The following is a 26,882-nucleotide window of genomic DNA, read 5'->3' as shown; positions in this document are numbered from 1 at the left end:
GTCTGGTTAAAAATGGAAAGTGACGTGGACCTTGATCAAGCGTCACTTCCTTTTAACTGTACGGTATATGTTATATTGCATTTAGGAACTTTCGGGTAATTGAACATGTATCAATAATTACAGATTTCTGTAGTTGTATATAAAAGTTTGGATGTAGCTGTATTGCATTGATGTACTGGTGGATATTGTGTGGTATGACTCCTGTAATTGATAGTATAATTGGTATGATGTCAACTTTATCCTGATGCCACATGTCCTTGACTTCCTCAGCCAGTTGGATGTATTTTTCAATTTTTTCTCCTGTTTTCTTTTGTATATTTGTTGTATTGGGTATGGATATTTCGATTAGTTGTGTTAATTTCTTCTTTTTATTGGTGAGTATGATGTCAGGTTTGTTATGTGGTGTTGTTTTATCTGTTATAATGGTTCTGTTCCAGTATGATTTGTATTCATCATTCTCCAGTACATTTTGTGGTGCATAAGCAAAGAAGGGAAAGCAGAAAGGTGGAAGGAGTATGTAGAGGGTCTATACAAGGGCGATGTACTTGAGGACAATATTATGGAAATGGAAGAGGATGTAGATGAAGATGAAATGGGAGATATGATACTGCGTGAAGAGTTTGACAGAGCACTGAAAGACCTGAGTCGAAACAAGGCCCCAAAAGTAGACAACATTCCATAGGAACTACTGACGACCTTGGGAGAGCCAGTCCTGACAAAACTCTACCATCTGGTGAGCAAGATGTACGAAACAGGCGAAATACCCTCAGACTTCAAGAAGAATATAATAATTCCAACCCCAAAGAAAGCAGGTGTTGACAGATGTGAAAATTACCAAACTATCAGTTTAATAAGTCACAGCTGCAAAATATGAACACAAATTCTTTACAGACGAATGGAAAAACTAGTAGAAGCCAACCTCGGGGAAGATCAGTTTGGATGCCGTAGAAATGTTGGAACACGTGAGGCAATACTGACCCTACGACTTATCTTAGAAGAAAGATTAGGGAAAGGCAACGCTACGTTTCTAGCATTTGTGGACTTAGAGAAAGCTTTTGACAATGTTGACTGGAATACTCTCTTTCAAATTCTAAAGGTGGCAGGGGTAAAATACAGGGAGCGAAAGGCTATTTACAATTTGTACAGAAACCAGATGGCAGTTATAAGAGTCGAGGGACATGAAAGGGAAGCAGTGGTTGGGAAGGGAGTAAGACAGGGTTGTAGCCTCTCTCCGATGTTGTTCAATCTGTATATTGAGCAAGCAGTAAAGGAAACAAAAGAAAAATTCGGAGTAGGTATTAAAATTCATGGAGAAGAAATAAAAACTTTGAGGTTTGCCGATGACATTGTAATTCTGTCAGAGACAGCAAAGGACTTGGAAGAGCAGTTGAATGGAATGGACAGTGTCTTGAAAGGAGGATATAAGATGAACATCAACAAAAGCAAAACAAGGATAATGGAATGTAGTCTAATTAAGTCGGGTGATGCTGAGGGAATTAGATTAGGAAATGAGACACTTAAAGTAGTAAAGGAGTTTTGCTATTTGGGGAGCAAAATAACTGATGATGGTCGAAGTAGAGAGGATATAAAATGTAGACTGGCAATGGCAAGGAAAGCGTTTCTGAAGAAGAGAAATTTGTTAACATCGAGTATAGATTTAAGTGTCAGGAAGTCATTTCTGAAAGTATTTGTATGGAGTGTAGCCATGTATGGAAGTGAAACATGGGCGATAAATAGTTTGGACAAGAAGAGAATAGAAGCTTTCGAAATGTGGTGGTACAGAAGAATGCTGAAGATTAGATGGGTAGATCACATAACTAATGAGGAGGTATTGAATAGGATTGGGGAGAAGAGAAGTTTGTGGCACAACTTGACCAGAAGAAGGGATCGGTTGGTAGGACATGTTTTGAGGCATCAAGGGATCACCAATTTAGTATTGGAGGGCAGCGTGGAGGGTAAAAATCGTAGAGGGGGACCAAGAGATGAATACACTAAGCAGATTCAGAAGGATGTAGGTTGCAGTAGGTACTGGGAGATGAAAAAGCTTGCACAGGATAGAGTAGCATGGAGAGCTGCATCAAACCAGTCTAAGGACTGAAGACCACAACAACAACAACAACAACTTGTATGTGGGAACGTGTTGTTGTTATTGTTATTATTATTATTATTATTATTATTTCCTTCACTTTCTCAGACGTTAAGTCCTGTCAAAAATGGAGTGACGCGGACCTTGATCAAGCGTCACTTCCTTTTAACTGTACGGTATGTGTTATATTGCATTTAGGAACTTTCGGGTAATTGAACATGTATCAATAATTACGGATTTCTGTAGTTGTATATATATGTTTGGATGTAGCTGTATTGCATTGATGTACTGGTGGATATTGTGTGGTATGACGCTTGTAGTTGATAGTATAATTGGTATGATGTCAACTTTATCCTGATGCCACATGTCTTTCACTTCCTCAGCCAGTTGGATGTATTTTTCAATTTTTTCTCCTGTTTTCTTTTGTATATTTGTTGTATTGGGTATGGATATTTCGATTAGTTGTGTTAATTTCTTCTTTTTATTGGTGAGTATGATGTCAGGTTTGTTATGTGGTGTTGTTTTATCTGTTATAATGGTTCTGTTCCAGTATGATTTGTATTCATCATTCTCCAGTACATTTTGTGGTGCATAAGCAAAGAAGGGAAAGCAGAAAGGTGGAAGGAGTATGTAGAGGGTCTATACAAGGGCGATGTACTTGAGGACAATATTATGGAAATGGAAGAGGATGTAGATGAAGATGAAATGGGAGATATGATACTGCGTGAAGAGTTTGACAGAGCACTGAAAGACCTGAGTCGAAACAAGGCCCCAAAAGTAGACAACATTCCATAGGAACTACTGACGACCTTGGGAGAGCCAGTCCTGACAAAACTCTACCATCTGGTGAGCAAGATGTACGAAACAGGCGAAATACCCTCAGACTTCAAGAAGAATATAATAATTCCAACCCCAAAGAAAGCAGGTGTTGACAGATGTGAAAATTACCAAACTATCAGTTTAATAAGTCACAGCTGCAAAATATGAACACAAATTCTTTACAGACGAATGGAAAAACTAGTAGAAGCCAACCTCGGGGAAGATCAGTTTGGATGCCGTAAAAATGTTGGAACACGTGAGGCAATACTGACCCTACGACTTATCTTAGAAGAAAGATTAGGGAAAGGCAACGCTACGTTTCTAGCATTTGTGGACTTAGAGAAAGCTTTTGACAATGTTGACTGGAATACTCTCTTTCAAATTCTAAAGGTGGCAGGGGTAAAATACAGGGAGCGAAAGGCTATTTACAATTTGTACAGAAACCAGATGGCAGTTATAAGAGTCGAGGGACATGAAAGGGAAGCAGTGGTTGGGAAGGGAGTAAGACAGGGTTGTAGCCTCTCTCCGATGTTGTTCAATCTGTATATTGAGCAAGCAGTAAAGGAAACAAAAGAAAAATTCGGAGTAGGTATTAAAATTCATGGAGAAGAAATAAAAACTTTGAGGTTTGCCGATGACATTGTAATTCTGTCAGAGACAGCAAAGGACTTGGAAGAGCAGTTGAATGGAATGGACAGTGTCTTGAAAGGAGGATATAAGATGAACATCAACAAAAGCAAAACAAGGATAATGGAATGTAGTCTAATTAAGTCGGGTGATGCTGAGGGAATTAGATTAGGAAATGAGACACTTAAAGTAGTAAAGGAGTTTTGCTATTTGGGGAGCAAAATAACTGATGATGGTCGAAGTAGAGAGGATATAAAATGTAGACTGGCAATGGCAAGGAAAGCGTTTCTGAAGAAGAGAAATTTGTTAACATCGAGTATAGATTTAAGTGTCAGGAAGTCATTTCTGAAAGTATTTGTATGGAGTGTAGCCATGTATGGAAGTGAAACATGGGCGATAAATAGTTTGGACAAGAAGAGAATAGAAGCTTTCGAAATGTGGTGGTACAGAAGAATGCTGAAGATTAGATGGGTAGATCACATAACTAATGAGGAGGTATTGAATAGGATTGGGGAGAAGAGAAGTTTGTGGCACAACTTGACCAGAAGAAGGGATCGGTTGGTAGGACATGTTTTGAGGCATCAAGGGATCACCAATTTAGTATTGGAGGGCAGCGTGGAGGGTAAAAATCGTAGAGGGGGACCAAGAGATGAATACACTAAGCAGATTCAGAAGGATGTAGGTTGCAGTAGGTACTGGGAGATGAAAAAGCTTGCACAGGATAGAGTAGCATGGAGAGCTGCATCAAACCAGTCTAAGGACTGAAGACCACAACAACAACAACAACAACTTGTATGTGGGAACGTGTTGTTGTTATTGTTATTATTATTATTATTATTATTATTTCCTTCACTTTCTCAGACGTTAAGTCCTGTCAAAAATGGAGTGACGCGGACCTTGATCAAGCGTCACTTCCTTTTAACTGTACGGTATGTGTTATATTGCATTTAGGAACTTTCGGGTAATTGAACATGTATCAATAATTACGGATTTCTGTAGTTGTATATATATGTTTGGATGTAGCTGTATTGCATTGATGTACTGGTGGATATTGTGTGGTATGACGCTTGTAGTTGATAGTATAATTGGTATGATGTCAACTTTATCCTGATGCCACATGTCTTTCACTTCCTCAGCCAGTTGGATGTATTTTTCAATTTTTTCTCCTGTTTTCTTTTGTATATTTGTTGTATTGGGTATGGATATTTCGATTAGTTGTGTTAATTTCTTCTTTTTATTGGTGAGTATGATGTCAGGTTTGTTATGTGGCGTTGTTTTATCTGTTATAATGGTTCTGTTCCAGTATAATTTGTATTCATCATTCTCCAGTACATTTTGTGGTGTATACTTGTATGTAGAAACGTGTTGTTTTAAAAGTTTATGTTGTAAGGCAAGCTGTTGATGTATTATTTTTGCGACATTGTCATGTCTTCTGGGGTATTCTGTATTTGCTAGTATTGTACATCCGCTTGTGATGTGATCTACTGTTTCTATATGTTGTTTACAAAGTCTGCATTTATCTGTTGTGGTATTGGGATCTTTAATAATATGCTTGCTGTAATACCTGGTGTTTATTGTTTGATCCTGTATTGCAATCATGAATCCTTCCGTCTCACTGTATATATTGCCTTTTCTTAGCCATGTGTTGGATGCGTCTTGATCGATGTGTGGCTGTGTTAGATGATACGGGTGCTTGCCATGAAGTGTTTTCTTTTTCCAATTTACTTTCTTCGTATCTGTTGATGTTTGTGATCTAAAGGGTTGTAGAAGTGGTTATGAAATTGCAGTGGTGTAGCCGATGTATTTATATGAGTGATTGCCTTGTGTATTTTGCTAGTTTCTGCTCGTTCTAGAAAGAATTTTCTTAAATTGTCTACCTGTCCATAATGTAGGTTTTTTATGTCGATAAATCCCCTTCCTCCTTCCTTTCTGCTTAATGTGAATCTTTCTGTTGCTGAATGTATGTGATGTATTCTATATTTGTGGCATTGTGATCGTGTAAGTGCATTGAGTGCTTCTAGGTCTGTGTTACTCCATTTCACTACTTCAAATGAGTAGGTCAATATTGGTATGGCATAAGTATTTATAGCTTTTGTCTTGTTTCTTGCTGTCAATTCTGTTTTCAGTATTTTTGTTAGTCTTTGTCTATATTTTTCTTTTAGTTCTTCTTTAATATTTGTATTATCTATTCCTATTTTTTGTCTGTATCCTAGATATTTATAGGCATCCGTTTTTTCCATCGCTTCTATGCAGTCGCTGTGGTTATCCAATATGTAATCTTCTTGTTTAGTGTGTTTTCCCTTGACTATGCTATTTTTCTTACATTTGTCTGTTCCAAAAGCCATACTTATATCATTGCTGAATCCTTCTGTTATCTTTAGTAATTGGTTGAGTTGTTGATTTGTTGCTGCCAGTAGTTTTAGATCATCCATGTATAGCAAATGTGTGATTTTGTGTGGGTATGTTCCAGTAATATTGTATCCATAATTTGTATTATTTAGCATGTTGGATAGTGGGTTCAGAGCAAGGCAGAACCAGAAAGGACTTAATGAGTCTCCTTGGTATATTCCACGCTTAATCTGTATTGGCTGTGATGTGATATTATTTGAATTTGTTTGGATATTAAGTGTGGTTTTCCAATTTTTCATTACTATGTTTAGGAACTGTATCAATTTAGGATCTACTTTGTATATTTCCAATATTTGTAGTAACCATGAGTGGGGTACACTATCAAAAGCTTTTTGGTAATCAATGTATGCGTAGTGTAGCGACCTTTGTTTAGTTTTAGCTTGATATGTCACCTCTGCATCTATTATCAGTTGCTCTTTACATCCTCATGCTCCTTTGCAACAGCCTTTTTGTTCTTCATTTATAATTTTGTTCTGTGTTGTATGTGTCATTAATTTCTGTTTAATGACTGAAGTTAAAATTTTGTATATTGTTGGTAGGCATGTTATGGGGCGATATTTAGCTGGGTTCGCGGTGTCTGCTTGATCTTTAGGTTTCAGATATGTTATTCCGTGTGTAAGTGTATCAGGGAATGTGTATGGGTCTGCAATGTAACTGTTAAATAATTTAGTTAGATGTGAATGTGTTGAGGTGAACTTCTTTAACCAGAAATTTGCTATTTTATCATTTCCAGGGGCTTTCCAATTGTGAGTAGAATTAATTGCTTGGGTGACTTCATGTTGCAAAATTATCACTTCAGGCATTTGTGGTATCATCTTGTATGTGTATTATTATTATTATTATTATTATTATATTATTATTAAAGCAAGCTTTTGTATGCCCATTCAATCGAGCAGTCCCAAATTAGTCTAAGGTGATATTCAGTTTAGCGATATGTATAAACAGGGATAGTAAAACATGAAAAATAATGAATTCTACAGCAGCAACTGAGTATCTGTGCTGCATGGTGGTAGAAAACAGTACAGGTCAGGGCAGCACACAATATGGGGAATGAAGACATAACGAACAATGGATTTATTGTCTCTGGTAATACATATCTCTAAACTGAATATTGCATTGACTAATTTCGGGTTCACTCTATTGAATGAGTACATAAAATTCTGCTTATAAGCATAATTTTGATTGTAATGGGACACACACTGACAGACTGGGTACTGCACGAAAGATATAATCAGCAGTATTTGTATGCGCTGCCTCCAGCTATACATTGCAAAAACGAAATTGCAAATATCTGTCAAAAAGTGCCCAATGACTATCGGGAGAGACACCCAGTATAAGATTACTGCAGTACTGGTCTTCTTCATACTCTGACTGCACATGACACTTAAGTTGCATGGGCAGCCTGATTCCTTACAGAAGATATTCAAGGGCAGCCACACCACATTCAACCACCAGACAGCAACCAAAGTGCCAGCAGACGTTACTGGTGCCATGGACCTCTTTCTCACGCCAACAACATAACAGGATGCAAGAACCGACTGTATCCTGGCACTGAAGGCTGTTCTTATGCTGGCGCACAGTCCCTGAGAAGCAAGTTCACTCTGAGCGGGCTTCCTGGACCAGGTGCCGAATGCTTATGCATTTCCTCAATCGGGAGCTCATTCTGGAGGCACCCCTATACTGTCACTGCTGTCCAAGACAGCCTTCTTGCACTGGATATTGCAACATGGTCACACAGAAGAAGGCATGGTCCCAATGTGGTGATCGACAGGCAGATATGTGATATTTCTGTGTTCATCTTTACTCATCTGATGGTTGACGGTGCTGTCCGGGAATTTGGTCCTCTTTTTTTTAATCCACACCAACTCTTCCCATGTGGCAACATCCATTCGTTCTGTACCTCCATAACACAAAATTTTTAAAAACAATATTTTTTATTTTTTATTTTTATTTTTATTTTGGCAGTCGTCTTATGTTCAACTGAAACAGTCACTTATTAAACATAGTTCCACATTTCAAACATCAATCCCAGCTCAACTCCACCATTTGTAATGATGTTATATTCTTGAACGATACTTAAATTAACTTAACTTGGCCTGGAATTCATTTGATGAAAGAATATAACAGTTTCCAACTTCACAAAATTTACTGACAACTGAACTGCATACTCGCAACTTTAACAAAACACTGACTGACTGTACCCACAGAGGTGGAACCATACCTCATCAGTCAGATGAGTAACAGTCTATTTTTTGTGTGTTTTGACTGTGACAAACAATTGTGTGGGAAGTCTTTACTGTTACTTCATGAACAACTCACCAAGCATCTTTCATCTTTATTCAGCTTCACAACACTTAGAAACTTTCTCACTGGCACCATCTTAAGTGTAAAATGGCCAATTTGCTCTTATCTTACTGCATAAATACAGATAGCTTTAACCAATAAGGTGATAATTTATTGTTAATCAAGTTATGGATTACATTTTTGAGACTTGCTTCTCTTTTGTTACACTAAGCATTGACAGAAAAACTACTGTTATCTGTTGGTTGTATGATCCTCTTATGCTTCATGATACTTCACCTCTATCTTATGTGTCCTACAAACTTTAATTCAGAAGTTTTGTTTTCTCCATTGTCAGGAAACAGTTGTGAACCTTCGTTCATAGCTTTTGTATCTCCATTACTAGGCCTTCTGCCTGAAGTACTGTTCAAGTTCCCACAAGAACAGTTTATTTTGGACTTTGTCTAAACTAAGATTTCCATGAGCTTTTCTCCATGGTCTATTAACAGTCATCCAGGCCATTTGTGTGACATTCTGTTTGTTGTCCAAAGAAGAAGAGTAATTCTGTTTTCACAGTTGTTCCAAGAAGGAAATTTGTGTTTTCTTAACTCAAACAAACTTTGTGTTCATTGCATTCCTGGGCCTTTATTTTTGGTCTGCCTGAAAAGACACTAACTGGCAAGCATCACAGCTTGCACTCATATTGGTATCTGTCAGCATTCTGTGAGATTGTATCCTGGGCAACTCAAACGCAGAACTTCTAAACAATGTGTATTGGAAATGCCTTATACAGGGGCCATTCAAATTCAACCTACATATTTTTTACTGTGAAGAAGTAACTGTTGCTGTGGAACACTGAATAATTGCTAAGAGTCCCTAGCACCTACAACATTGCAGATGTGTCAGATTGAGCATTGTCTAGTTTTTACAGGGAGCATGCCAAACAATTGTAGAAAACATAAATCACATGGTCTATTATAGCCATCTAAGTGAGTAACTTTTATCACTCAACACTTTCATTATCCACATGTCACATGATAACAAGATAAATCAGCTTATATTGGCCCACTGAAAAGACTGGCCACCAAATTTGATTAGCACTTTGTCACAATGTCAGCAAACGTTGTACCTGTTAATAAATATCGAAAGTACCTTGGCAAACAAGTTTACAGTACTGAGAGCCAACGGTATGTAAAATACAACCACCAAGGAGACTGGTATTTCTATCACAGTATTGACACCTTTTAACGATTTGGAAGAGCACTCATTGAGCTAATCTTGAAATTGGTCAATGGCTCAATGCATTTTTATAGAATATGCAATGGTCATATACAGTAATTCAATAAAAACAGAGACAGGTAAATCAACTCTAACTACAGATTACATTTCTGCTCATCCAGTCCTTAAAAAATTGAGACAGTGGTATATAACAAAATACTGACAAATTTCTCAGAGCATGTCTTTGTAAATATCTCTCCACTGTCTTCTGTAAAGCATCTTTTGCAGAAAAAAGCTGTCCTATTGATGTAGTCTATGACCTTGCCTTGGCCTCTGACACTGTGGGCGTATACTTCTATGTGGTGCAGACTTCATTGCTGTTTTAAACCTATGTAAATGACTATTCAGAGATTTTTCAGAACAATTCAAAAAAACTTTAATAGCTGCTGATGGCATAGACATACTAATCAAGGGCACAAACTCAACCATACCGGTAGCAGAACAGGGAAAACTGATTATCTGTTGACAATAATACTTAATAATGGTCGTAAACTAAGTGTAGCACAATCTGCAAAATCCGTTGAAGCCTGGTTAACTAAGAATCTAAAATACATTCAGCAAACAAATAAATTAAACAAAAGACTTCTTGTGCCCTTCACAGCATCAGTCGATTTGTTTACTGGAAGGTAAGGTCACTAGTTTATTTGTAATACTTAAACTCACTGATGCCTTACAATGTTATCTCGAGAGTAACTGACCAAAAGTAAAAAATAATCATTCATGGAAAAGTTAGCAGTCAGAAATAGCATGCATTAGATAATCACACACCTATCAGACGTCTCTTCAAACACTACAATTCATTTATTTCTCAATGGACGTTTGTCCTAATAATTAAAATCAGTTTCAATTGAATTTTGATTTATGCAACTACAAAATGAAACACAAAAACAATTTTCATGTAGACTGTGTGTTCTCATCTAGGGCTCAGGGCGTGGCTCTACTGTCTAATGTTCAACATCTTCAACAATTTCCAAACAGATATAAGGCAAGAGATCAGGAGGCCTTTCAAATTCAAAAGAAAATTAAAAACAGATATTAACAACTGCTACACATTATCTACACGTACAGATTCCAGGATTAACCCTGCGGCGGGCGCGTGGCGGTATAGAGTGCCGCCAATTTTGTTTTCGTTCAATAATTACGTCGGCGCACTGAGCACACAACAGTGGTGCAAGATATGCTTCGATTGTTTAGTCACGCGCCAAACTGCATTACTGCACCATCATTATACCCACCATTACAGCTGTGACTCACCTGTGAAGTGGACGACTGCACCGAGACAGCACTGCGTACCGCTCGCGCCCGGTAATGCAAGTACATGTAGCCGTACCACTGTCGAATGTTTCGAGGATTAGAAGCTTTGTTTTACAACTCTGTGGGTGAATGATGATGTAGTTATTAACATTGCTTTGGTATTAGAACTATTTTATTGTCTCCCAGGTCCGCATAAAGGAAAGGACTAACACCAAAAGAAATTGAGCGTCTTCTTCTGCAATTATCTGACGAAGAAGATTTCGCAGATTTCTTTGACAGCGATGAGAAAGCAGAAATAATTGAAACTGCAGATCATTCCAGTGAATCTGAGCAGTCATGCGTTGACGGGAATGAAGTGAAAGGAATGCCACATGATGACTGCCATTTTTATATTGGTAAGGACCAAGAAACTTTGTGGATAAATAATCCATTAGCACTACCAGGGAAACCAAAACGGAAGAATATAATCAAAGTCTTACCTGGCCCGAAACGCAATGGTAGAGAAGCTAAAACTGAAATTGAAAGTTTTCTCAATTTGTTTGATCCTGAGATAATTGATTATGTTGTTGCAAACACAAACAAGTACATAAATAACAAGAGATCATCTCTGAATTACTCAAGGGCTAGAGATTGCAAAACTACTACTGCTTCTGAAATAACGGCTCTTTAGGAGCAGTGTTTCTCATTGCTGTACAAAAAGGAGGACGCACAAATGTATTAGAAGTGTGGGCATCAAATGGAACAGGAATGATTATTCTAAGGGCAGCATTTAGCTACAAGCGCTTTCTGTTCTTGCTCCAGTCACTCAGGTTTGACGATATTTCTACACGAAAAGAACGACTAGCAACTGATAAACTTGCTGCCATCCGCAATCTCCACTCAGCATATCTGAACAACTACAGAAATAACTACAGTCCAGGGGAGTTCACAACCACAGATGAAATGCTTGTCCTATTTCGCGTACGTTGTGGTTTTGTTCAGTACATGCCAAATAAGCCCGCTAAGTATGGATTGAAGTTGTATGCATTGTTCGATAGCAAGACTTTTATACTTTTAATTTTGAAGTATACTGCGGTAGACAGAATCCTGGACCATATGTTGCATCTAAACAGCCAATAGATATTGTGAAGAGATTGGTTGAGCCAATCAAGGGAACTCACAGGAATGTAACTACGGACAGCTACTACAGTAGTTACCCTGTAGCCCAGCATCTTTTAGAAAATGGGCTAACGTTAATTGGAACATTGAAAAAGAACAAGAAGGAAATTCCTCCGGAATTTTTGACCAACAGATCGCGAGAAATTGGAAATTGTCTTTTCGGATTTCAAGATGACTTCTGTCTTGTTTCGTGGCAAACAAAAACGAACAAGGCTGTGCTTTTCCTGTTGTCAATGCATGAAACTGCTGAAATCGACACCACTACAGGCAAGTCTGTTGTAAATTTGGACTACAATGCAACAAAAGGTGGAGTCGATACTGTGGATTATATGTGTACATCCTACTCTACACAAAGGACCACAAGAAGATGGCCCTTAGCATAGCTCTCTACTCTACCACGAGATATTCAAGGATTTCTGTCACCTCATCAATCAATTCCCACCAATCACGAGGAGACTGTAAGAAGGTGTGGGAGGTGCCATCTTTGTGGTGGTAAAAGAAATAATAAAACTACTGTCATTTGCAATAGCTGCAAAAGATTAGTTTACAAGCAACATTGCCACAATTTTGTCACATGTAATGATTGCAGAGCTTCTCCGGAGGAAGAGAGTGTGCGATTCTTGATATGTATTTACTGACTGAATTATTCTTTGTTATTACTACAAAGTTTTTATACATATTACACATTTTCGTAAAACTTGCTTTAACAATGGTAAACAATCGAATCATATCTGTGGTTATAATTTATTTAGAATTTGTTATTAAAGTAGTGCTTAGGAAATATCCTGTCAGATATTCTGTAACAATTTTAATTTTCCCATGCACCTTGGATATATGTATACAGATCATATTAAAAGTTGCCGTTAAGAATGATGTTATAAACAATAAACAATTAATTCCACCTAAAAATTTAAAAAAAACTGCTTTTTTATGTATTTAAATGTAGGCGGCACTAAGTGCCGCACGCGCCCACTGACGCAACAACCTTAAGCCTGCTGCAGGGTTAAAGATTTCTGTTGCCTGTGTGACAAGCAGCAACATCTCTTAGTAAATAGGTCTCTATTTTAACAGTACATGGGTAAGCATTTTAGGAAATGCAACCCAGCAAAAAAAGAATGCATTTTTAAAACATCTTTGATGTGTGTCAACATTTTTGTTTTACGAAAGAATAATCACGAATTCCACCTATTACAGCATGGTGGTTTCCAAGGTACTGAAATCGTGACAAACTTGCTTTTATCAGCTAATCATAGCTCATGTCGCATGATCTCACCAGCCAATAACAGCAGATACTCAAAGCATAGGACACGTTATGCAGTCAGCCAATTACATTATCATCATTAATTAGCACATACACACAAACAGAAAAAGTTAATGGTTTAAATTAATACACGTATAGTATAACCACAAGAAAAGTTAAGCTCTCACGTTTAATATAGGTCGCCAAAAATTTTTTGCTGTTTTGCTCAAGGTGCGGTTAGGCGGGATGCTAAGAGTATCAGCTTAAATTGCAACAGCTGAATATTTATCTTGGTATTATTCCATTGATTATGTTTTATTGCTGCAGTATTATTCTGCAGTAGTGGGCCAAAGTAATATTCTTTTTTAGAGTATCAGTTCTTACCAGTCAAAATTACCATTCAAAATTACAACAGTTCATCTGAAAACTAAAATAATGAAAAATTCTAAAAAATTCCTGAGCTTTTCCCAGATTTCTCTCAGACAAAAATATTCCCAGGTTTTTCCTGGGGCACGTATATCCCGAAATTATAGTCACAACACAACGACTCTCTTCTTTGAACTAAAGTTTACTTACCAAAGGTAATGGATTTAATGGCAGGCAAATACCCATGTCATCAACAGTTAGTTGCAAAAATAGTGTGCCCAAATGCGGAGTGCTTAGCTGACTTGTCAGTTGTCCAAAAGGCACTTTTTCAAAAACCTGAAAACAACAGCCAGGCATTACACACTGTTTGCACCAAGATAAAACTTACCAGTTAAGCAACATATGTTCTAAACAAAGAAACAAACAAGTGAGAGCAACATGAACAGAGACTGTAGCTCTATCTCTAATAAAGTATAATACCTATTTACTAACTTTTCCTAACCTGCTCCTTGTCACAAGATATACAGGGTTTCAAAGCACTGTTTATTAACAAGTGTACAATGTACAAAGAGGGGCGATACATGAAAAGAAAGATGCAGTCATCAAATCCATCTCGTGGCTCATGTGCACTCTAGATAGCAGGCCTCTGACAGTTCTCTACAAGATCAGGTGAAGGGATTTTTGTGTTAGAATATGTGAAGTGTTCCATGCAAATACGAAAACCTTGCAACTGGTCACCAGAGCATTTTGTGTTTGTTTTTCCTAGTTTTGTGATACAGGTTGTCTCCGTAAAGAATAAAGGTATGGGGCGACAACGTGTAACAGAGCTTTGAGTGCAGACCACAAAAATCAGCTGTTCGTGCAAGCTGTCAACTGGACATTCTGCAGAAAACAGTGTGGAATGTTGTGTGGCAGTATTTGCATTTCAAACGCTACCATTTATAACTGTTACAACACCTGACTCCAGATGATTATGCTCATCGACTGGAGTTTTGTGCCTAGTGCAGCAAGCTACAGAAGATAATTATGACTCTGTGAAGACACTGATATTCAGTAATGAGGTGACTTTCCATCTGCCGGAAAATGTAAATTGTCACAATGTGTATGTGTGTGGTCAGAAAGGGATTCACAGAAGTGAATGTCTTCTCTGCCATATTGAAGACAAAGGTGTATGGCACTTTTTTCTTCATTGAACAGTTGGTGACAGGTTCCGTCTACCTGGTCATGTTCCAGCTGTGGCTGCTGCCACAACTGTCTGCTGACTCCTCAACTTTCAGTCTTCAACAGACAGGGTTCCACCTTACTGGAGCATAATTTCCATGCCTTTCTCAACAATGAACTGCCACAATGCTGGGTAGGGCGTGTAGCTCTGGGTGACATTCCTCTGTTGCTATGCCCCCCCCCCCCCCCCCCCTCTCCACGTTACCAAATCTCACGCCATGTCTTATGAACAACAACGTTTATGTGCCACCAATCCAAACAATGCTGCAAGAACTGCAGGAACACTGCAGGAACTGCTGCCATAATGGACACTGATAGAAACATGATAATGAACATATGGATGGAGCTGGATTATCATTTGGATGCGTGCCATGAACTTGGTGGGTGTATATGTCTTTTCATGTATCACTTATCTTTCTACAACCTATAATTGTAAATAAACAGTGCACTGAACCTAACAAATCCTTTAGGCCAGATCTGATATGTCCATTATTTGGTATTACAGGAAGTTCGTTGTGGATATAGAATGACTGGCCAATACTTATCTTCAAGAGGTGAATTCCAGTACTGCTGGTAGCTATGTTACAAATATAAAAATCTATACCTTGCATTGAGAACTGTTTTCTTTGCACAAAGAAAAGAGGAATAGGTCTGGGAAGATTTGAAAGAAAAGGCAGGCTACTCTGACCTCAACCTTAAAGGACACACCTGTTTTCTACTTTTAATGTGTCTATCAGGAGTACTGGAATTTCACCTCCTGAAGTTAAATACTGGCTGGCTACTTCATCTGCCCGTATTTTAAAAGTATTCTCAACTAAATTTCCCTCTTGATAAATCTCAATTAGGAATTGTTTAAGTAGTAAAAACATTTGTGGCACAGAATGCAGACTTTACTGTCACACTGTCCGAATTGTTATAGTATTGGCATTTCTATTTATTTTCACATCACTCATGCATATTTCAGTTAAAAGAAACTGAGCAAACCACAAAACTTTGTTGTCAGTTGACTGTTTACATATTAATGACATCTTAACTTGGTTTTGATAATGTAATCACTTTACTGGCAAAGAAAAAAGTAGCTTTTAGCATGAAGAATTTGTAGTGTTAACACAATGTTTCAATGTATTCAACACAATCAAATATATTCATTAAATACTAATGAATTGTCTGACTTTATGGCTTCATATGAGCAATTTGCTTCATGAACAAAAGTGTAAACAACTACTGCCTACTGCATTTAAAGCATCCCTGCAAATTAATGTAAATGAGTTAGAAAATTCTGTAGAATGGCCACTTTTAAACATACGATATTTTTAAATATCTTTGAGAATATCCATGAGAGGATATTGTTCAATGTTTATTGCCTTTTATTTTACAGAGCAATCTTACTTCCGAGTATTTTAATCTGTTTGTACGACCCACTGCATGAAAGACACACTTGCTACAAAGTTTCAAAAACATGTTAGACACACTTCATGACCCGAAATTTCAAAGATACCTACTTGAGACAACAGTTATGGGTAAATTTACTTTAAAAGGACCTTCACTGTTGTAATAAGATCACATCCTGAGTGGGTAAAAGTTTTACAGAGAATGGGAGTCCATTTTAAATGGAGAATTTAAATGAGGCTGGGTATTGCTGTGGGCATTTATGGCTAAAATACAGTTGGAAAAGGAGTTAAAAGGTACGCCTACAAGCATTATATTTGTTGCATAAAATGGCAGAGACTCATTGATAAGGCAAAGGATCAACCTTGATTTGACTGGTCACAATAGCATGTATACACACAGATGTGACAGACTAAGCATGTTACAGTTATTTATAAGGATTTGAGAAATTTGCAATAAACACAAATATAGATGAAAATTCTGCCTCAAATTGCAAAAATGCAAAATTACTTAATAAATGCTGTTTTGTGGTGAACTGCATCCAGATGAACTATTTTATTGGAGACAATTTGAAGCAGCTTTACTTTCTGTATATAATTACTGAAATGTACTCAGATTTCAGTTAGTGGTATTGCAAATCATCTGGCAAAGCCCAATTCCTAAAGATAATTTTTTTAGGAATGTGTTTAAAAAATAAAAAGGGCATAGACACAATGACATATGTGTGCTCGATGTTCTGGTGTCACCAGTTGAATGGTTTATAATTAAGATACATGCAGTGTAATGCAAAAGAGAATTCAGTTGTGGAACCTAGTGTCTTATAACAAAGAAAAGTATCCATTCATCTGCTAATTAAAGTTCAAAAGTTGATATAATGCAAACACTTTAAGGTCATCACACATGATCAAACAACTTTTTTTTTAATTTATTTATTACTTTTTTAAATTTGCTGAGTGACTTACTAATTTAAAAACTAAAGAAGCTTGCACAGGATAGAGTAGCACGGAGAGCTGCATCAAACCAGTCTCAGGACTGAAGACCACAACAACAACAACAACAACAACAACAACAACCTTAACCATTTTCAAACAATGATGAATTTTTAAGTGCATTAGAATTGCCCAAGTGTATACATTACTGCTAATATTCTATAAATAATATTAATTACATGATTTCTTTTTAGTCTAATTGTATAGAAAGCTCACATATTACTGCACTATGTAAAAGCAAATGAATACATACACCTTTCCTTGCAGCTTCTAAACACGAAAAAAGAGAGCAACAAATTTTAAAATATACGTGCTGTAACAATCTGGAAATGTCCAGTTTAAATGTCAAGACTAAATCGTTGTCTAAGATCAAAACTACATGGTTGTCTACGATAAACTGCTATTCTGTAAATGCATACCTGCTGTGTGGCTGTAAGTACTTCCTTGTTAAGATTTGACCTCTGTTCATTCCAGTATTCATAAGCATTTTTGTAATTCAGCCATACAAGAATTGCTTTATCCACAGCTATAGGCTGAATGTAGATAAGTGGTCGTCTAAGGGTGATCAGTACCATCTCCTTGTCCTCCCCTTGAACCATTTCATCCTGGAATGCATTCCTCAGGCCTGCAAGTATGATAAATTGTGTTGTTACACGATAAGAACACCATTTATAATCATATATTATATTCTTTAGGTGGTTAAATTACTTTAGTTACGTATCATGAATACATGTCAGTCACTTTATCTTTACAGAGAGCAAATTAAAAATGAACTCCAGACAAAAACAAAGAGATAAAAAGATAAAGCAACTGTTAATCAAGAAGTCTGATTTTATTATCATAGTACTTTTGAAAGGCTTTAGCTCTCTCATCTTTCTCCAATTTGTGCACCAATAATACAGCGGACAGCACATTGATTAGCATGGTATCGAAAACACTGAGCAAATTTTTCACAGACAATTATCTGCTTGGTTTATTAATCCTATACGTAAACAACTGAACAAGCAGGTCACATGCTGCAAAATATAAACAAATGAATTTTTCTGTCAACCACCAGTAGGTTTCAAACAACATGGTAATCAGGTACTTTAACTTTATCAATCTGGTCTCTTCGGCTTACAAATTAGTTGAAGTACTGAGTCACGGATAGTGATATATAAAAAAGGCTACACACTTCCCTGGAGCAAATTCGAAGTTATTTCTACACCTGTTGATGACTGTTCATCCAAAATAACAAGAAATCCTCAATACAGTCACAAATTTTGTTTTGGTAGAAGCGTAAATGTGGCACTAAGTCAAATGCTTTTTTAACTGACTGCCTTGACACAAAGCCTTCAGCACGTCTCGTGAGAAGGATGTAAGTTGTGTTTCACATGATTGACGTTTTCGAAATACATTCTGTTTGCTATACCTCATTATGTTTGAGGTCAGAATATGTTCCAAGAGTCTACAACAAATCAGTGTCAAGGATATCGGACAGTAGTTTTGTGGATTACTTCTACCACCTACCTGACAACAGGCATGAGCTGTTCGTCCAATTACAGGGCAGCGTTTTTTGTTTGAGGAATCTATGATAGGTAGTAATTAAAAGAAGGGCTAACTCAAACACAAATTCAGCACAGAATCTGATGGGTATTCCATCGGGTCTTGGAGCTTTGTCCAATTTTAATAATTTCACCACTTTCTAAACAATAATTAGTCATTATTTCTAAAAATTATCTGAGTATCTAGATTCAATGACAGAAATGTTCTGTTAGCTACATGGCACGTAGGCTTTCTTTTTAATTTACTTGATTAAATTTAGTTGCCATAAGCACAAATAGCATTAAGCAGTACAGTGGCCATTTATTGTTAATACAGTATAGAGACTAACATTCTGTGATTTGTTTGTCTTTTGTTAATACATAACTTGACTCACACTACACCCCTGAATGTTATCTTTTTCTATAGACTCCATGGAACACAATGGATGGATGGATGGATGAACACAGATGTACTCTAATGAGTGATCACCATTAACTGAAAATACACTCCTGGAAATTGAAATAAGAACACCGTGAATTCATTGTCCCAGGAAGGGGAAACTTTATTGACACATTCCTGGGGTCAGATACATCACATGATCACACTGACAGAACCACAGGCACATAGACACAGGCAACAGAGCATGCACAATGTCGGCACTAGTACAGTGTATATCCACCTTTCGCAGCAATGCAGGCTGCTATTCTCCCATGGAGACGATTGTAGAGATGCTGGATGTAGTCCTGTGGAACGGCTTGCCATGCCATTTCCACCTGGCGCCTCAGTTGGACCAGCGTTCGTGCTGGACGTGCAGACCGCGTGAGACGACGCTTCATCCAGTCCCAAACATGCTCAATGGGGGACAGATCCGGAGATCTTGCTGGCCAGGGTAGTTGACTTACACCTTCTAGAGCATGTTGGGTGGCACGGGATACATGCGGACGTGCATTGTCCTGTTGGAACAGCAAGTTCCCTTGCCGGTCTAGGAATGGTAGAACGATGGGTTCGATGACGGTTTGGATGTACCGTGCACTATTCAGTGTCCCCTCGACGATCACCAGTGGTGTACGGCCAGTGTAGGAGATCGCTCCCCACACCATTATGCCGGGTGTTGGCCCTGTGTGCCTCGGTCGTATGCAGTCCTGATTGTGGCGCTCACCTGCACGGCGCCAAACACGCATACGACCATCATTGGCACCAAGGCAGAAGCGACTCTCATCGCTGAAGACGACACGTCTCCATTCGTCCCTCCATTCACGCCTGTCGCGACACCACTGGAGGCGGGCTGCACGATGTTGGGGCGTGAGCGGAAGACGGCCTAACGGTGTGCGGGACCGTAGCCCAGCTTCATGGAGACGGTTGCGAATGGTCCTCGCCGATACCCCAGGAGCAACAGTGTCCCTAATTTGCTGGGAAGTGGCGGTGCGGTCCCCTACGGCACTGCGTAGGATCCTACGGTCTTGGCGTGCATCCGAGCGTCGCTGCGGTCCGGTCCCAGGTCGACGGGCACGTGCACCTTCCGCCGACCACTGGCGACAACATCGATGTACTGTGGAGACCTCACGCCCCACGTGTTGAGCAATTCGGCGGTACGTCCACCCGGCCTCCCGCATGCCCACTATACGCCCTCGCTCAAAGTCCGTCAACTGCACATACGGTTCACGTCCACGCTGTCGCGGCATGCTACCAGTGTTAAAGACTGCGATGGAGCTCCGTATGCCACGGCAAACTGGCTGACACTGACGGCGGCGGTGCACAAATGCTGCGCAGCTAGCGCCATTCGACGGCCAACACCACGGTTCCTGGTGTGTCCGCTGTGCCGTGCGTGTGATCATTGCTTGTACAGCCCTCTCGCAGTGTCCGGAGCAAGTATGGTGGGTCTGACACACCGGTGTCAATGTGTTCTTTTTTCCATTTCCAGGAGTGTATTTGTTGTAGGGACAGATATTGCGTAAGGTCACACACAATATATTCCCACGGAATTCGTGACCAAGTTTAATCACTTTCGCATAAGACCACAGACACTATGGTCCCACAAAATACATGACCAAATCTACACTAAACTGCTTATACGCTACCACTAACTTGATAGAAATCTACAAAACTTGTCACACCACAAGGACAGAATTCTAAGCTGAATATCAGATCTATATTACTAAACACAATCCCAGCACCTGGCACCAGTTGCAGCATAGGAAGAACATAAATCCGATTTTCAATATTTTACACCATTATCGACCAAATTTAAAAAATTTAAAATACTGTCATAATCTACTCATTAATAGGTATAATTTTATGTTAAAAGTTTAATGTAATGAGACAAGTATTACAGTTAGAAAATGTGTGTGTGTCTGTCTTGAGGCAGTGTAACTGACAAGAGTGCAAATACCCGGCTTTCATTCATCCTGAGTTTAAGAATGAGAGCACTTAGCGATTTCCAACAAACTTTACACACAATTTGAAACCTTTATGAAACTTTTCCTTGCTGACAACCACACAAAATGATAACAGGAAAAAGTTTCTAATTTACTACATTTTTGCTATTCCTGCAGTCAAACTTCAGCATGATGTTTTAATTTATTACTTCTTTGCTACTAAATTTGTTTGCAACACAGTTTTCAGAGAGTATCCACATATACATCTGAATGTACCTGCAAAATCATACCACCGTACAACACAGAGTTAAGGAAATGTGACACCATAAACATTGAGAAGTGTTAAAACTAACTTTTACTTAAAATGGAGCACAAATTGTCAGACTATATTCATGAGAGCACTTAGTACTTCAAACAAACTTCAAGCATAATTTCAAACCTTTCCTAAACTTTTCCTCACTTGCATACCTAAAGGCAAATATTTAATACACTGACTCACTTGTAAAGTAATCAGATATTTGAAGCTATTTTGCACATGGGGATTTGATTTATGAACAATCAGATGTATAATAATATGTATTACTACGCTAAGCCAAATATTTCATTATTTGTGCAGGAAGTATTTTTGTTTTGTTTCGTTTTGTTTTGAAAGAGCACAAATTTGTGAAAGAAAATTTAAGACAATGCTCAGAAACAATATGGGAGATGCAGCTGTGAAATCCAATTAGGCCTAACTTGATTTAAGAGAAATTGCACATTGTAGTACAAATCAGGAAAGGTTCAATTAGTGATACGAGAGGTCATGATGAAAACAGAGAGAGACAAAGTATGAACATTTCACAGCTAAACTGAAACAGAATAAGAAGAAGAAAAGAAGAAGGAGAGATGGAATACATAAACAGTAATAGCAGTGATAACCAGTTGTACTACCTGAAAATATACCAGATATAGAAGAAATACACGTCAGTCTCCTGGAACAGATAGCCAGTTGAGCAGGTTTAAAGATCTCCACAGCAAAAACTGACTAAATTTTTTCCTAACATAAAAGTGCACCATAATTTTTAGTAAGAGTCAAAGGTCAAATAGAAAAGGTTAAAAATTCAAGAGCAGCATCTACAAGAAACAATTTAAGACAATGGGTTAGTAAAATCTGTCAGGGATAGGATACACTAAAACAGAAGGAATATCTGGAATAGCAAAGAACATTTGCAATAATAAAAAAAAACACATTACAAAATGGCTATGGGTATTAGGGAGAAGAATTACAAGAAAAATTTTAAGCACAAGAAATACAAAAGCCTTCAAGTTAAGAAGTAATGATGATAAATATCAAAACAAAGACAAAAACAGAACAAAATAAGAAAAGAAGACTGTTTTGGATATTTTTACAAAAATAGTGACTCAGGCCACTGTGAGATAACTTAATACTAAATTGGTAGTCTATATAACTGCAGCAAAAATTCATAGCTGTACAAAGATGTGTAACATTTTAGGGCTCTATCAATACAAAACATCATAATATAATACCTAAAGACATTCTGAACAAATAAATCTTATATTACAATAAACACAAATATTACTTCTTATTTCTTTAATGCTTCAAACATTTTAGGGACTCTTTTTCTTGATAAAGAGACAGCTTAAAAAGCAAGTAATTAGGAGCAAAGGAGACCAGTTACCAAATAGTAGAAGTGTTAAGTTGTCAACAGGCACATAAAAAAGGATGAAACATTTCCTAGCTTTCAGATGAATCCTTTAACAAACTATGCTAGAGAAGAGAGAGAGAGAGAGAGAGAGAGAGAGTGTGTGTGTGGGGGGGGGGGGGGGGGGGGGACACCATGTGAATGCATATGTATGTCTCTTGCTTGATAAAGGATTCGTGCCTTTTTTGTGTGCCTGTTGATGCCTCAAGCTTCTTCTATTGGATGAGTGGTCTCCTTTGACATTCTACCACAACTTTCCTTACTCCACAGATATCTTAAAAAGTTTGAAAAGAAATACATTCCATGTCCAGTTTCAAACATGTGTGGCCTGTAAGTTCAACACAAATGACTCCTCTTTCAGAAATAATTGTTACAGCTTATTCAGGGATACAAAGGTGACTATCAATGACCATAAAATATTTCGCATAATTTCTAATAATCCCTAGATTTTTTACGATACTGGAAAGTATTAGGTGGAATAAAAGTAAAGGAAGAAGTAAAGGTTATCACTCACCATACAGCTGAGGCACTGAGAATCTGTAGGCACTTAAACAAGACTGAAAATGTTGCTGAATTTTTGAACAATGTTCTTCTTCAGAGCAAAGTAACAAAAGGCACACTCACATACACATGTATGGCAACAATGTCAAACCCGACTACAATGGTCCAGTGCTGCTGACTGATTGGGGCAAGGGGCTATGTTGGATGGAGTGGGTGAGAGCAGCAGGGCAGCCAGGAGGGAGGATGATAGCTTGGAGGAAGAGGCTGCATGACAACATGGCAGGAATGATGCATTCATCGGTGCAGGCAAGGGAAGTTTGAAGTGGCATATGATGTAATGGAGGAATGAGATGAGAGCGGGAAACGGAGGGAGGGGGGTTTACAACAGAGGAAGAGGGAGATGGCAGAGAGGAAAGTGTAAGTGTACATCAAGTGTGAAGGATGTGATCCAAGGACAGTACTCCACTACCTAATCCAGAGGATCACTGTCTCTGCTGCCTGAAGCCAGATTCAGAAAATCTGGGGGGGGGGGGGGGGGGGGGGGGGGGCGACAGTGATCTAGATGTCAGAGTCACTTTGGGAGGGTAGCAATGATTTCTGGTAGGATGATCCTCATTTTAGTACATGATAAATGGTTAAGATCTTATTTATATGAAACGGTGTACCTATTCTTGTCTTGAAGAAGGCATACTGTTGAAATTCGGGTTCTGCTTCTTCAAACATGACATTTTTCAGAAGCTGCCCTAGACTCAAATTGACATCAACCTGTGCCTTTCCAAATATTTTCATGTAAGGATTTGGTTGAGCAGCACCCGAGACATTTTGTACTCTGTTAGACAGTTGGAATTCCACAGCTCCTGTCTCAAGGCGAACAGCAGAGTTAGTTGGTGTAGTTGCTGTTAACTGAATACGCTGTAATAGATTAAAGAAATATGTGAGAAAATAATGTAAGTCTCTTTTTTTTTTTTTTTTTTAGTTAAGACATCAGTAATGAAATACACACAGAGAAAATAAAACATAAATTTCCTTACGAAAGATCTGTAGGATTTCTCAGAATGAATATCCGTAAAAAGTTGTTTATGTAAGTTCCAATAAACTGTTGACCTAGAAGATCTTAAGTAAAAGATGTGTTGAGGAAAAACTGAAGGTGAATGTAAATTAACAATTTATTTTATCTATAAATTTGAGGAAAATAGTATACTGTCAACAATAATAAGATTTAAGATGGATTACAACCTCAAATGGTCAAGGATTGGGCACAAAACTGTATATGGTCTTGTTTCAATTATTATTTTGGTATATGTCTGATGTCATTAAGGGAAATAACAGAACCTATGTCTCTATAGGGACAGGAACTGTTTCTTCCAAATCTGAGTCCAACATCTTAGCCACTGTGTGCCCTCGCTAGGGGAAAAAACAGGAAGAAAGAAAAATGGGGAATGCAAAAGAGAGAAAATACACATGTACATACATACAAGCAAACAAAATGAAATAAAATAATTTGTTTTTAAGTTATATTTTGATTGTAATACTGTCAAACATATATTCACAGAATGGTTACAATAATCAATATATTTAATAAACAGGGAAGAAAGGCAGATTTTGTTTCTTACTTTTATCCTGATCACTAAAGAGAAGAGTATTCTTTTAAGAGATGAAGAATTTGTCTCTTCGCTTCCTTCAAGCCACAGAGGAACAGGCTTCTCCCCACCATACACTTTCTGAACAACTTCATTTACTTCCTGCAAGCAAAACAAATGAGTTACATTACAATTAGTAACAGATAAAACCTTCCACATTCCAACAAACGTATACTTGCTCATTATATAAGCACTATCCAAATCAAACTATAATTATAGAGGCAAAGTTCATTCTCTACAATCTGGGACTATCAACACACACAAACTACTGAAGTATGAGGAAAATTGTCTTAAGAAACAACAGTATTAATATAAGTATTACCAAAAGGAGAAGTCTAAGGCCACTAATTAGTTGTTTGGGGTGGGGGCAGGAGGATTTCTAAAGCGGGCTTTACACAACGATCCGCTGTGAATGGTACTGGTCTAGTGCGACAGCCATCTGGTGCTAGAATGGGTGAAACTATGAAATTTAGCAGACACATGATCCGTGCGCCAGAATAGAGAACAGTTCTAAACTACCGTCAATCCGCGCACGCGCAGTAAGTAGCAATAATGCGCGCATGCGCAGAAGGGTGTACCACAGTGAGTTCTGCTTGTTGTTTGGCTATTGTTAGGCAGCTAGTGGCTAATTTCAGATTTTAATGTTGGGGATCTTCCGGAATTTTTTCAACATGCATGTTTCATAAATGCAGAAAAGAAACTTTTTTTGTAGTAGACACTTTTACACTAGCTGTTCCTCTCTGGGGGACACCACATTGACGAAGCACTGTCCGTGCAGGTGGAGAGGCTTATGTATCCGCATGAAGTTTAGATATATGCCGAAGGTAAAGGACCTACTGCTGGAAAGGCCTTAGCTGATGTATCAGACTAAGAGTGTCCCACAACATCCCATCTTTCCTATCCACTCCTAGTCCTTACCCAATTCCCTTTCCCAACCCAAGGTGTGATGCGATCTGTGTCGAGGGGTGCTTGGCACAAGGGAAGATGTGTCACAAACGGAGCATCAGGGATACTGGGTGACCTCCTTGAGTAAGTAGCCTTACACTGTGTGGGCTATCTGTGGTGTGGACCGTGTAGATCCCCAAATCTCGTGAGACAAAGATGGACAGAACTAAAGAAAATAAATTAAAACAAACTGAGGGGCAAACTGAGACCTCAGTCCCCTAACATCAGGGTCAAGACTGATGGAAGGCATTCACACAACTGAATCAGGATCTAGACCTGAACCAGAAGTGGGAACTGTAACCAAGAAGTTGGACCAGATAAAGATTAAAGCCTTGTCTGGGGCCCAGAGGAGGAAACTCCTCAGGGAACAGACAAAAGGAAGGGAAAGAATGGCTTACCAAAGATAAGTGGAGGGAATTAAAAGTGCTCGAGCCTAAGACCCCCAAGAAAAAACTGTCTCAAGTTGAAGGGGATATGCAAACCCCCCACAATGTCGAAGACAAGCAGCAAGAGGATAAGGGAGGAATCTAAGACTCCCTCCTCCCTGGGAAAGCATGCCCAGAAAAAGCAGAGGCAAGAAATAGGGAAACAGACCTATAGTACTGCAGTCTTGGGCTTTAAGATGGCAGTTATCCAGGAAGGCTATCCACTGGGAGCCATCACCTGACAGCAGGAGGAACTTGTATAGATGGCCGTCTTTGAAAAGACTGGGGGGAGGAGGGGTGGACGCTGATCCAGGACTAAAGTTCAGGAGGGTCTATCTAGATCGTGGTGCCCTCATTTTTGTCTGTGAGGGCATGCACACGGTGGAATGGCTTAAGGACAAGGTACCCATGATATCCCAATGGGAGGATGTGAAGCTGCTGGTCAAGACGGTAGCACAGCCCAGTGTGGAGCAGCAAGGACACCAACAACAGCGGTGAGTTCCTTCTTGAACTTCCCTTAGCTAGCAACTTGGAGGCCCTGAATAGGAGCACTGAATCTACATTCAGGAATACGAGAAGGTAAGAAGTAATTGACATAACCTTTGGTTCCATGATGATGGGCAGATATGTCAAGCAATGGCACGTGGCGTTAG

General features: G+C 38.5%; 1 protein-coding gene across 1 annotated transcript in view; it reads right to left on the bottom strand.

The window, feature by feature from the left end:
• LOC124595233 (transmembrane protein KIAA1109) overlaps window positions 1-26,882 on the bottom strand; it is a 509,204-nt gene that overhangs the window by 125,353 nt on the left and 356,969 nt on the right. The window contains exons 58-61 of the mRNA XM_047133891.1: window positions 24,833-24,961; window positions 23,885-24,131; window positions 17,536-17,741; window positions 13,728-13,853 (exon numbers count right to left, since the gene is read on the bottom strand). Of these exons, the coding sequence (XP_046989847.1) occupies window positions 13,728-13,853; window positions 17,536-17,741; window positions 23,885-24,131; window positions 24,833-24,961 (708 nt within the window). The remainder of the gene's footprint in view (window positions 1-13,727; window positions 13,854-17,535; window positions 17,742-23,884; window positions 24,132-24,832; window positions 24,962-26,882) is intronic.

This window comes from Schistocerca americana, chromosome 2 (genome assembly GCF_021461395.2).
Source record: "Schistocerca americana isolate TAMUIC-IGC-003095 chromosome 2, iqSchAmer2.1, whole genome shotgun sequence".
NCBI classification, from domain to species: domain Eukaryota; kingdom Metazoa; phylum Arthropoda; class Insecta; order Orthoptera; family Acrididae; genus Schistocerca; species Schistocerca americana.
The sequence above is the reverse complement of the archived record's forward strand: the minus strand, read 5'-3'. Positions and strand labels throughout refer to the sequence as shown.